Consider the following 11996-nt stretch of genomic DNA (forward strand, 5'->3'; position numbering starts at 1 on the left):
GGCGTGATTTAGGTTCCGCGCAGTCCAAGAAGTAATGCTACATGTGCAGAAAATTTACAGAGAATTTTATAAATTTTATTGTCATTTCCATCAGCAAAAGAAAGTATAAAAATATCACTGCATACATTAACATGAGTAGAAATTTGACCAGTAAATGAGGTCGGAATACAAAATTGAGGTAAGCGAGATTTAATAAGAAATACTCAATGGGATTAGTTCCTGGACGACCAGTGAATCTGATTGTTCATAACGTGTTCATAAGACGGAGGTTCAGTGTCACTTGTGCATGTGCCTGAAGGGAATGATTGCGTGTCAAGAGACGCTGCAGGACTCATTGGCACAGGCATGAGATTATCCAGAGGATACGGAGGATTAGGCCTCCAAACAGTGTTGTGCTGAAGAGATCCGACCACTTCTTCAGTGAATCCAATAGGACGACTCACTTGTCTGCTTGTGCTTCTTGCGCTGAAAGAATGAGACTCTCCGGAATTGCTCTGTCCTAGCGATGTGTGACTCGTGTGACTGGACGACGAATTAACCGTGTCAGCTAGAAGAACACATTATTTATTACGCAGTTATAAGAAACATTCGATTTACCCACCCAAGAGAGGTCTTGTAGATCGTGTGGAGACTTCGGAATCTTGTATGCATTCCAACCACTTCCCAGAAGTCCAACACAGAAGACAACCAACGACAAATGAAACTGCGATAAAGCAAATGAATAAAATTAGGAGGATTTCCTCAATCACTTCCATTCACGTTAATTTTTAATGCAATTTCTTCGCAAAAACGCGCGACGAAACAATTGCATTGCAACTTTGATGAGATCAAAGATGAAATTGACTGAGATAACAGCTGAGCAGTCCAAGATAAGGGGAAATTGTGGGATTTTCAGGACATCTAGGCCCTATGATTTAACCCCAAAAATCCACATAACATAGAAGGATATTAAAGGAAACATTTATGACAATTTATTGCATTTTTTATGCTTCTTTGGCATTGTTAGGTACACGACAATACACAACAAATAAGTCTATGTATTTGAGGGTTTCAAGGGAGATATTTTCTCGGCAGGAACACATTATATTAGGTTGTATTTCAAGTCTTTTCGAGAGTCTTTAGGAGAGAACTACTTTTTGGGTGGTAGATTGCAATGAGTCGGATAGCCAACTGCATACTCATAAGAGGGAGGATTCATATCGTATTTCGGCAGGGATGGTAGATGTTTTGCAGGCATGGGCATCAGATTCTCTACAGGATATGGCGCGGCTGGTGATCTTCCGGGCGTGGGCATGAGATTCTCCACAGGATATGGAGGATTTGTTCCCATCGCTTCAGGTGTAAAGCCAATAGGACGATCCAACTCTGAAGTCCTGAGTGAATAGCGAGGCAGATAAGATTCCACGGAATCCGTCTGTCTGAGGTTTGTGTGCTGAGAAGTACTTACGACGCTGGCTGCAAGGAAAGTATTTTCTTGGCGCAAAGCTCACTAGCTATCACACTTTCTCACACTACCTCGCTTACAATGAGCAGGGCGTCTGTGTCGCGTGGTCATCTCAGAGTCCTCTGACGACGTACCACTTCGCCAACACAGAAGACAAATCAAGACAAGGGTGATTATGGATATGCAAATTAAGAAAATCAAAGCAAATTTTCCAAAACCTTCCATTTCACACAAATTGCGAGAATAAATATAATATCTATTTTTGTTCTGCGTCTGCTGCGTATAAAATTGCCTGACAGATAAGACAGGTGGCGTAGAAATGCAAAATCTAGGATCCCACGGATTGGCGGGAATGGAAAAATGGAATTCATTGCGATGTTTCCCTCCGATTTTCTGGATTGAAGAATATACGCTAGAAAGTTTTGTGAATTGGCACACTTTTTATTGTCACATTGCATATAATAAATACATCACAATTCCAAACATTCATGTAATATCGGCTCTTTTAAGAAAGAGCCTTTAAATTGAGGTAGATTGTAAAATAAAGCACATTAGCCTGAGGTTTTACTGGCTTCAGTAGAGGCCCTAGATGACTACTATTGCATGGGTTTAATTGTCATGAAGACTCTTATCCGTTCTTATCTCCCATGACTTGCTGGACCTGTTCATTAGACTGTGGTTTTGCATCACCTGCGGGCGGAGGTGGACGATCCAGAGTCGCAGTGTGCACCATTGAAGGAGTTGTCGTTGGCATGAGGTCATTCAGATGAGGAGTACTTTGCTGTTCTTGCATTTCAGGAGGAGGTCCAATAGGACGTTGGTCGGATTGCAACTCATTTAAGGTATCATTTGCGAGTGGAGGTGGATTTTCCGAGGGCACAGTGGGCTCCATTGAAGACATTGGCATGGGGTCATTCAGAGGAAAAGAAGGATTTTGCTGTTCTTGCGTTTCAAGAGGAGGTCCAATAGGACGTAGGTCGGATTCAAGGTCGGATTTCAACTCATTTAAGTTAAAATACTGACTCCTTGCGGATGTCTGATTGCCGGAAGTTCCCACAATGTTGGCTGAAAGTAAGATATTTTAAGTGAAAAACAACCTTGAAAACAACTACAACTAAAGTGAAAACTCACTCCGCTCGTCAGGCTGATTCATAGAACCTCTGCGGCACCTTTTGCATAGGCAGTATATAATGCTGCCAATGGCAAGAATGAAAATGGATAGAGTTATTACCGGTGTTGGTGTTGATTCTTCAGCATCTTCGTCGTGCCAACAAATTGTTATATTCTCCTCAATTATGGAATAAGACATGAGCGAATCGTTCACTTTACTTCGTGCAAAACTTGGATCGATAATTCGCAACTGTCAAGAGACCGCCCTCTCATGCGTAAAGGAGATGAAACTCATGAAACTGGATTTTTCTGTTGCCAAGTGAGCTGCCGCAATTTGAAATTGCATTTTTTTTTCGTTACATGAGTATAAAATTGCCTGACAGATAAGACAGGTGGCGTGGAAATGCAAAATCTAGGATCCCACGGATTGGCGGGAATGCAAAAATGGAATTCATTGCGATGTTTCCCTCCGATTTTCTGGATTGAAGAATATGCGCAAGAATGCTTTGTGAATTGGCACACTTTTTATTGTCACATTGCATATAATAAATACATCACAATTCTAAACATTCATGTAATATCGGCTCTTTTAAGAAAGAGTCTTTAAATTGAGGTAGATTGTAAAATAAAGCACATTAGCCTGAGGTTTTACTGGCTTCAGTAGAGGCCCTAGATGACTACTATTGCATGGGTTTAATTGTCATGAAGACTCTTATCCGTTCTTATCTCCCATGACTTGTGTGACTTGTTCATAAGACGGTGGTTTTGCATCATCTGCGGGCGGAGGTGGATGTTCTGGAGGTGCAGTGGCCACCATGGATGGCATTGGCATGGGGCGCATGGGTTCATTGTGAGGAGAACGAGGATTTTGTTGTTCTTGTGTTGTAGTAGGAGTTCCAATAGGACGTTGGTCGGACTGCAACTCATTTAAGTTAAAATACTGACTTCTTGCGGATGTCTGATTGCAGGAATTTCCCACAATGTTAGCTGAAATTTAGATATTTTAAGTGGAAAACAACCTTGAAAACAACTACAAATACAGTTAAAACTCACTCCGTTCGTGAGGCTGATTGATAGAATCTGTGGAGCGCTTTTTGCGTAGACAGCATAAAAAGAGGCCAAGGGCAATAAGGATTATGATGACTAGATTTCTTACATAATCTGATCTTCCTGTTGGTTCATCAGTGTCTACGTCGTGCCAATAAATTGTTCTATTCTTCTTAATTATCGTACAATACATGAGCGAATCGTTCACTTTTCTTTGAACAAAACTGGGGTCGATAATTGGCAACTGTCAAGAGACCGCCTTCTCATGCGTAAAAGGGGATGAAACGATGAAACTGGATTTTTCTGTTGCCAAGAGAGCTGCCGCAGTTTGAAATTGCATTTTTTTTCTTGTAAAACGAATCACTTAAAGAATTTGTTGCTTTATTTTGTACACATTATATTTATTAGGCACATTCATACATACATATGTATGTATTTCGTAGAAAAATGAAAGCAAATTTTTCAAAACCTTCCATTTCACACAAATTGCGCGAATGAAAACAATATCTATTTTTGATCTGCGTCTGCTGCGTATAAAATTGCCTGACAGATAAGACAGGTGGCGTAGAAATGCAAAATCTAGGATCCCACGGATTGGCGGGAATGGAAAAATGGAATTAATTGCGATTTTCTGGATTGAAGAATATGCGCAAGAATGCTTTGTGAATTGGCACACTTTTTATTGTCACATTGCATATAATAAATACATCACAATTCTAAACATTCATGTAATATCGGCTCTTTTAAGAAAGAGTCTTTAAATTGAGGTAGATTGTAAAATAAAGCACATTAGACTGAGGCTTTACTGGCTTCAGAAGAGGCCCTAGATGACTACTATTGCATGAGTTTAATTGTAATGAAAACTCTTATCCGTTCTTATCTCCCATGACTTGTGTGACTTGTTCATAAGACGGTGGTTTTGCATCATCTGCGGGCGGAGGTGGATGTTCCGGAGGCGCAGTGGGCACCATGGATGGCATTGGCATGGGGTCATTCTGAGGATTCTGACGTAGATAGATTTGAATCTCTCTTAAGATGAAAAACCGCCTCCTTGGGGATGTCTGATTGCCGGAATTTCCCACGATGTTAGCTGATAGTAAGATATTTTTACACTACAAAGTCATCTACAGCTAAAGTGAGAACTCACTCCGTTCGTGAGGCTGGTTGCTAGAATCTCTGGGGCGCCTTTTGCACAGGCAGTAGTATAAACCGCCGCAAATGACACCAACGAAAATGAATAGAAGGACTCTTTTGACCCATTCTGGCGTTCCTGTTGGTTCAGCAGCATCAAAGTTCGTCCACAAAATTGTTATATTTTTCTCACTTTCCGAAGAATCCATGAGCAAATCGTTCATTTCACTTTTAGCAAAATCGCGAGAAAAACTGGGATAACTACGCAACTGTCAATAGACCACCCTCTCGTGCGCAAAGGGGATAAGACTATTCGTTGTTCTGCTTTGTTTGTAAACATTTTATATATTAGGCACATCCATACATATGTATTTAACATACATATACTCAATTCTAAACTCAAAATATTGAGTTACGCATGAGTTTAACCCAAAATAGTCATAGTTAAAACACTTCAAAAAAATGAGGTAGATATGCGAGTATCATTAAAATAGTTTAGTCTTTGGTTGGATGGTCGTAGAGAGTCTTATTACTCATGACTTGGTCATAAGACGGTGGATTCGCATCTGTCGCAGATGAAGAGTCTGGAATTTCCTGAGGAGGAGCTGTTGGTCTCACTAATTCTGCGGGCTGGGGCATGCGATTCTCTAGAGGATAAGGCAAATTAGATCCTGTCACGGTAAATCCAATAGGACGGCTGGATTCTCCATTTAGGCTGAGAGAATGGAACTGTCCAGAGTCAGGCTGCATAAGAGGCGTTTCATTCAGATGATTAAGTGCTGTAATGCCTTCATCATCTGCAAGAATATATATATTTTTCATTTTCCGAACCATACTCAGATTCACTTTACCATAAGATTGACTGCAACAACGTTTAATGCGCGGTAACAATCCGTCATCCTCATCATCTATATCCATCCAACATTCTATACAAAAGGCAATACCGAGAAATCCGCCTACACATACAAGAATTATCAATATGACGGCTGTAACTTTATCAAATGATAGAAAATCCATTTCGAGCAATTTATTTGCACTTTAATTCAAAAATTCACACACTTCCTTTTCTATGAAAAAGGCGATTAATTCCTATCAACAGAACCTGCGGTAAATGACAGTTGCTCAGTTATCTCATGCTGCCGAAATGTGTTGGTGAGTTTGGAAGATCCCAGAACCTAAACCATCAATTAACTTCTAAAAAATTACTCTTTGTCCTCTTTATCAATTTTAGAAGAACAGGTTTCATAAATTTAGTGTAAAGAGCTTCACGATTCTGATGAATTGTGAAATCTACAATGGAAGAGAAATTGTTTTGATTTCTTCGTTTAGGTTCTAGTCTCTCTATTAGTTTTGCACTGGCGGGAATAATAAAAATTATGGTATAATTCTCTTAAAATGCCCGGAACATTAAATAAACAATTACAGCTCTGCTTAATGTTTATTATTATAGGCACATTCATATAACATACAAAAATCGTACGTAAGCAATAAATCGTCCAAAATTTCTACATTATATATTATATGTAGTTGTACTTCGAATAATCCCCTGTAAATGGGCTGAGGTAGTTCAGGACGTAATATAAGTCATGGTTTAAATCTATTCGACACAATTCGATTCCTCGGTTGCCCCAGCTGACTGATCGCAGACAGTTTCACTTCTCATGACTTCTTCATAAGACGGTGGATTATCATCTTGCGCGGGCGAAGTATCAAGAATTTCCCCAGGAGGCGCTGTTGGTCTTACAGACTCTGCGGGCTCGGGCATGAGATTCTCCACAGGATATGGAGCAGAGGGTTCCACTACTGCTTCCGTAAATCCAATAGGACGACGAAATTCTGTATCTCTGCGGTCATCTGCACTGATAGAATTAAATTCCTCAGATTCGGCTTCTATGAGTGGAATATCTCTGATGCGGTAAGGCGAATTGACATCATCATCTGTAAAAAAAAACCAATTTCAGTGTAATTATGCTAAAACACTTGTGGTTCATTTATTACTGCGAGATGAGTGCCCTGAGTGCCTATTCCAATGCTCAATATGTGTAGTCAGTGTTGTTTGTTTTTGAGATTTGCATCTTTTTATGCACATCCAAATACAGACAGAAACACAGCAAAATATAATAAATAAGACTAAACGGGCTGCACCTAACGCAACTTCCTCAAAAGATAGTTCAAAATCCATTGCGGTTACTTTCTACCCACCCCACACTTCCTATAAAACCCGTGAAAAAAATATTTTAGAGAATATGAAAACACGGTGTTTTGACATTCGGATTGTTGCTCAATTGCTTAGTTATCCACCAGATCCAAAATCAGACGAAATTATCTACTTGACCCTCTGGATGAATAACAATGAGTACAAATATATAGTAAAGGTATAATATTATATTTTTTAATATGAACATCATAAATATATACAAGAATTGTATTTGAAAATATGGTTGTATGTTTTCTGTTGGCTTTTGTATCGAAATGAGGTAGTTTTCAGCATAGTTTTTAAGCTATGCGTGTGTAATATTTTATGAATGAAGTAAAATATTGGTAATAAATTCGACTATTTCATTGGCGGATTAGGCGATTTATCCGGAAACTTGTAAAGAGCTTCGTTTCGCATAACTGCTTCATAAGAGGGTGGGCTCATGTCGTCCGGCGAAGATGGAGATTCCGGAGGTGCAGTTGCATTAAATACTGGAGTAGGCCTTGGGTTCTCCTCATCGTCGGGAATATTCGCTGAACCACGCACTGCAGCTGTGAAACCTATAGGAGGAGGTCCTCTTGGTTGTAGGTTCTCGGCGCCAGTCTCCCTGAGAGGGATGTGACCAGAGGATGTAATAATAAGGTTCGCTGCCGATTAAAATTATTGAATGAGTGCCAGAATTCTGCGGGATTCCAAAAAGCATATTGAAAAGAAAACTCACAGCGATGAATTGGCTCCTCAGAATCATCCGAATCTTCTCCAGATGTGTCACAAGATTTACACAGAATATAGATTATACAACCGATAACAACAAATATAAACAGAATAAAAACTGTAACATTACCCATTTTGCCATTTATTATGCAAAATCTGCCTAAAAATATATATTGAATGCGTATTCATTCTCTCATCTTCCAAACGCATAAAAAACTGAAGTCTGTCAGCAAGCTTGGATAATGAAAAAAGAGGGGATTTTTTTTGGCAAAACAGCTGATTGGTGAACTGAAACATGAATGAATCTTTTGACAAAAAACATATTTAATCAAATTCCATTTAATATGTACATTCGTAAATATTATATAAAATACTTTTCATTAAAGAAAAGTAGAAACATTTAGCATACGTTGCCAAATCACATACAAAGAGGTAGATTAGCATCCTGAGTTTTTTCAAGGCAATCGCTAGAGTATTATCATGCAGGACTACTTTGCATTGTAGTACTTCTCATTCCTCATGACTTCATCATAGGAGGGAGGATTGACATCGTTGGTTGGGGAAGATGGAGATTCAGAAGGAGCTGTTGGTCTGGAGATCACTTGAGGCACTCTGCGGACTTCCCTCGTGAAATCAACAGGAACGCCTTCAATTTCTCTCCTCCTGGTGAAATTATACTCATCACACTCGTCAGGATCAGTTTGCCTGTGTTGTGTACGCATATTGCATGGAGGAGAATTGATCTCCGTTGTGGCTACAAAGGGGATTTCCCATTAGGCACAAAATTGTGGGAAAATAATGAAAACTCACCACGATTTGGAGTCTGACTGGATGAGGAGAAGAGTTCTATGCACTTATTGGACACTTTGTACAGAAAATACAACATACACAATACAAACACAATCATACAGACTAGCATAACCAAAACGATAGCGGAACCCTCCATTTGCGGTGTATAAAACCAATTACTTTTCCTTTGGCTTTTGTGCGATACTGAACATTCGACAAATTGTCATTTCAAACATTCCCCATGCTGGATAAGGAGAAATTCCTCACTAAAAGAATCAACAAAAAATATATTTTGCTAATTTAAAAACATTTTTTTGCATCTTGTACTATTTATTATAAATATTTTTTAAATAAAAAAAAAATACGAATAAATTAAATAAATATAGAAAAAATTTATATCTGATAATATGAGGCAAATTCCCTGAGTTAATTTTATGTTAAGGCTGTTAAGGTGGTAAACATTTACAGTAAAACTATTTCTTATTAGTCAAATCGTGATTGGTTTCATTTCTCATTACTTCCTCATAAGAAGGTGGATCTACATCGCCGATAGGAGAAAGTGTAGCTTCTGGAGGCAATGGTGAAGTAGGACTTCTTGGACTCCTTTCAGGTACGCCATGAACTTCAACTCTGAGTCCAAAGGAATGATCCAATTCTCTCCTTCCGAGGGAGTGAAATTGTCCGGAAGTAGTTTGGCTCAAGGATGAGTGACTCGAAGGTGTGACCACAATATTATCTGCAAAATACATAGTCTTCCTGTCACAATTATAAAAGAAAATTGGAGAAAAGGACCTCACTTCGACAGGGAACCTCAGAATGATCCTTCGACCTAATAAAAATCCACCAGAATGCACAAAATACACATATCACAATCAAAGCGAATATTGTCGTGCAGAAGAACACCACAATACTCATTTTTGATTCCATTTGTGCAGAATAATATTAGAAAATTCGCGCGAAACGTTTTTGCAATATTGCCTGAGATAACTGGGATAACAGCTGAGCAGCTGTGGCAGCTGTCAATGAAGGTCGGATAAGGGGAAATTTGTGTGAGATCTTTGGACTTGCTGAGACTTGCTCTCATCTCCGTGAATTTAGAGTTATTTCCTGACCATCTCTGCATCATGTCGAAGGTTCTAGTTGGAGTGAAGCGTGTCATCGACTACGCCGTGAAGGTAAATACAGTGGAAATAGGGAGGATAGAAGATGGGATTTGCGCCCTTCTGCCCGGGAGAGAAGTCATGATAACCTTGCGAGAACTGTTACACAATCACTCATTGATTAAACCTTGCAGATCCGCGTGAAGCCGGACAAGCTGGGCGTCGTGACGGAGGGTGTGAAGCACTCGATGAATCCCTTCGATGAGATTGCCGTGGAGGAGGCCGTGAAGATGAAGGAGAAGAAGATCGCATCGGAAATCATTGCCGTCTCCGTGGGCCCGGCTCAGTCGCAGGAAGTCATTCGCACGGCCCTGGCAATGGGCGTCGATCGCGGCATTCACGTGGAAGTCGCTGGTCCGGAATACGAGCTCTTGCAGCCGCTCCACGTGTCCAAGATCTTGGCAAAGCTGGCCCAGGACGAGAAGGTGGATCTCGTGATCCTCGGCAAGCAAGCCATCGATGATGATGCCAACCAGACGGCCCAGATGACCGCTGCCCAGCTGGACTGGCCCCAAGCCACCTTCGCCTCGAAGGTGGAGAAGACTGGCGATGGTCTCACGGTCACCCGTGAAATTGACGGCGGTCTGGAAACTATCAAGTGCAAAGTTCCAGCTGTGATTAGCGCCGATCTTCGCCTCAACACGCCAAGATACGCCACTCTTCCGAACATTATGGTGAGATTTCCTCTCCAAACACATTGAAAGTTACTGTAATGTTGTTTCTCCTTTGCCGAGCAGAAAGCCAAAAAGAAGCCCATCAAGAAAGTGACTCCCAAGGACTTGGGAGTTGACACAACGGCTCGAATTGAGGTAATCTCCGTGGAGGATCCGCCAGTGCGCCAGGCTGGATCCATTCTGCCTGATGTGGACACCCTCATCGGAAAGCTGAAGGAAGGCGGTCATGTTAAATAGAGCAAAGGTTTCCAGGAGCACTTCAATTGGCAGTCCCTCCCCAGAATTTGTGCATTTAAAGAGTGGAAGTTAATAATATTTTCTATTGGATTTGAAACTTTGCCTTTCACTGGTTGATTACATCTTGAAAATTTTCCTCAAGCAAATAAACTGAAATCATTAATTCATCAGCAGTAACATGAGGAGGGAAATCTCATTCATTGATGATTTTTTTTTACCGTATGACAGTATAACAGTCGAGGTGTCAAGCAACAGTTTGCCGGCGTGTCGCTCAGAGACAATGAAGTCCTTGGTTTTCCTTCTTTTCCTGCTTCCATTGGCATTTTCCGTGGACCTCGAGCTGGTCAGCGACGAGGAGTAAGTTCAACTTACCACGTGAGCATTGAAATCTTTGTCTGAACATATTATCTTCCCCACAGTCTTGTTAGTCTCATCAAAGATGAATCCTTCCTTGTGGTTTTGTTCAGTGAGTGTGTTTATTTGTTCTCAACGTCTCAGACATTTTCCTCAACGCTCCTTTCATTGTCTTGCAGCCAAGAAAGACTGTGAGCCATGCGGTACTTATGAGAGATTGACGACAATCCTCCGAGAGGATCTTCAGCAATCACTGGACGCTGTGGTGGTGAAGGCAGTCAATAGTCAGCTGGTGCGCCTCTACAGTCCCTCAAAGGAGCCAGCTCTGGTTTTCTTCCGCCATGGAATCCCCCTCTTGTACGATGGTCCCCTCAACGAGGACTCCATCTTGCAGCTCTTCCAGCACAACAAAGATCCGTCCGTAAAGGAGCTCTCAGACGACACGTTCGAGCACCTCACTCAGGCCTCGAGTGGAGCCACCACGGGCGACTGGTTCATCATGTTCTACTCGCCCGAATGCGTGGACTGCCAGCGATTGAATGCCGTGTGGGAGGCCGTGGGAGCCACGCTCAAAACCCGCCTAAACGTGGCCAGAGTGAACAAAGGCGCTCTTGGCAGCAGCACCGCTCGTCGCTTCAACATCCAACGAGTGCCGGAGTTCATCTTCATCCGCCAGGGAAAATACTACAAATACGAGATTAAGAAGTTCGACGTGAAGTCTCTGGTGACCTTCGCCCAAGACTGGTACAAGAATGCGACGCCACACAAAGTTCCAGTGCCACAATCGCCCTTGTAAGAATCTCTGAGAGATGAAATAACTTCCCAATCCATACTTAAGCTTCTCTTTCTTTCGCTTTTTCAGTGACAATCTTGTGGATTTGGGTGTGCAAGTCGTGCAGAAAAGTGTTAAATTCGCCGAGAAGGCAATGAATGAGTATCCATATCTGGTGCTATTCATCACCGTGGGATTCGGTTTGACATTCCTGTGCGCCCTGTTGGCGCTGTTCTTCAAGAATAAGAAATCCAAGACGCAGCAACAGAAGAGGAAGAAGGCTAAATGAGTGATTTGTCTCCTGGTCTTTTTCACAATTCTCTTCCTCATCAGACTGGGGATGGGTTGACACGAAGACATCAACAGC

General features: G+C 41.3%; 9 protein-coding genes across 9 annotated transcripts; 2 read left to right on the plus strand and 7 right to left on the minus strand.

Moving 5' to 3' along the window:
* Positions 1-53: 53 nt before the first annotated feature.
* LOC132258307 (uncharacterized) lies at positions 54-1843 on the minus strand. The gene is made up of 3 exons (XM_059755568.1): positions 1516-1843; positions 602-1455; positions 54-547 (listed from the first exon to the last, which is right to left on the minus strand). Exons 2-3 carry the CDS (start codon positions 753-755, stop codon positions 213-215), a joined length of 489 nt encoding a protein of 162 aa, XP_059611551.1. The 5' UTR covers positions 756-1455; positions 1516-1843; the 3' UTR covers positions 54-212.
* Positions 1844-1856: 13 nt separating this feature from the next.
* LOC132258305 (uncharacterized) lies at positions 1857-2785 on the minus strand. Its single transcript, XM_059755567.1, has 2 exons — positions 2576-2785; positions 1857-2509 (listed from the first exon to the last, which is right to left on the minus strand). The coding sequence occupies exons 1-2, from the start codon at positions 2751-2753 to the stop codon at positions 2073-2075; spliced, it is 615 nt and encodes a 204-aa protein (XP_059611550.1). The 5' UTR covers positions 2754-2785; the 3' UTR covers positions 1857-2072.
* Positions 2786-2871: 86 nt separating this feature from the next.
* Positions 2872-3866, minus strand: LOC132258167 (uncharacterized). The gene is made up of 2 exons (XM_059755308.1): positions 3608-3866; positions 2872-3541 (listed from the first exon to the last, which is right to left on the minus strand). The coding sequence occupies exons 1-2, from the start codon at positions 3792-3794 to the stop codon at positions 3267-3269; spliced, it is 462 nt and encodes a 153-aa protein (XP_059611291.1). The 5' UTR covers positions 3795-3866; the 3' UTR covers positions 2872-3266.
* A 601-nt stretch (positions 3867-4467) lies between these two features.
* LOC132258453 (uncharacterized) lies at positions 4468-4981 on the minus strand. Its single transcript, XM_059755780.1, has 2 exons — positions 4749-4981; positions 4468-4691 (listed from the first exon to the last, which is right to left on the minus strand). Exons 1-2 carry the CDS (start codon positions 4954-4956, stop codon positions 4468-4470), a joined length of 432 nt encoding a protein of 143 aa, XP_059611763.1. The 5' UTR covers positions 4957-4981.
* Positions 4982-5227: 246 nt separating this feature from the next.
* On the minus strand, positions 5228-5840 carry LOC132258454 (uncharacterized). Its single transcript, XM_059755781.1, has 2 exons — positions 5584-5840; positions 5228-5529 (listed from the first exon to the last, which is right to left on the minus strand). Exons 1-2 carry the CDS (start codon positions 5747-5749, stop codon positions 5228-5230), a joined length of 468 nt encoding a protein of 155 aa, XP_059611764.1. The 5' UTR covers positions 5750-5840.
* Positions 5841-6167: 327 nt separating this feature from the next.
* Positions 6168-7028, minus strand: LOC132258606 (uncharacterized). The gene is made up of 2 exons (XM_059755984.1): positions 6731-7028; positions 6168-6670 (listed from the first exon to the last, which is right to left on the minus strand). Exons 1-2 carry the CDS (start codon positions 6912-6914, stop codon positions 6330-6332), a joined length of 525 nt encoding a protein of 174 aa, XP_059611967.1. The 5' UTR covers positions 6915-7028; the 3' UTR covers positions 6168-6329.
* Positions 7029-7092: 64 nt separating this feature from the next.
* Positions 7093-7903, minus strand: LOC132258129 (uncharacterized). The gene is made up of 2 exons (XM_059755254.1): positions 7651-7903; positions 7093-7576 (listed from the first exon to the last, which is right to left on the minus strand). The coding sequence occupies exons 1-2, from the start codon at positions 7775-7777 to the stop codon at positions 7287-7289; spliced, it is 417 nt and encodes a 138-aa protein (XP_059611237.1). The 5' UTR covers positions 7778-7903; the 3' UTR covers positions 7093-7286.
* Positions 7904-9433: 1530 nt separating this feature from the next.
* On the plus strand, positions 9434-10600 carry LOC132258602 (electron transfer flavoprotein subunit beta). Its single transcript, XM_059755977.1, has 3 exons — positions 9434-9607; positions 9727-10266; positions 10330-10600. The coding sequence occupies exons 1-3, from the start codon at positions 9557-9559 to the stop codon at positions 10501-10503; spliced, it is 765 nt and encodes a 254-aa protein (XP_059611960.1). The 5' UTR covers positions 9434-9556; the 3' UTR covers positions 10504-10600.
* On the plus strand, positions 10594-11918 carry LOC132258601 (thioredoxin domain-containing protein). The gene is made up of 4 exons (XM_059755976.1): positions 10594-10860; positions 10923-10969; positions 11037-11649; positions 11720-11918. Exons 1-4 carry the CDS (start codon positions 10682-10684, stop codon positions 11916-11918), a joined length of 1038 nt encoding a protein of 345 aa, XP_059611959.1. The 5' UTR covers positions 10594-10681.
* Positions 11919-11996: the final 78 nt, after the last annotated feature.

Source organism: Phlebotomus argentipes, unplaced genomic scaffold (assembly GCF_947086385.1).
Source record: "Phlebotomus argentipes unplaced genomic scaffold, Phlebotomus argentipes genome assembly scaffold_4, whole genome shotgun sequence".
In the NCBI taxonomy this organism is placed as follows: domain Eukaryota; kingdom Metazoa; phylum Arthropoda; class Insecta; order Diptera; family Psychodidae; genus Phlebotomus; species Phlebotomus argentipes.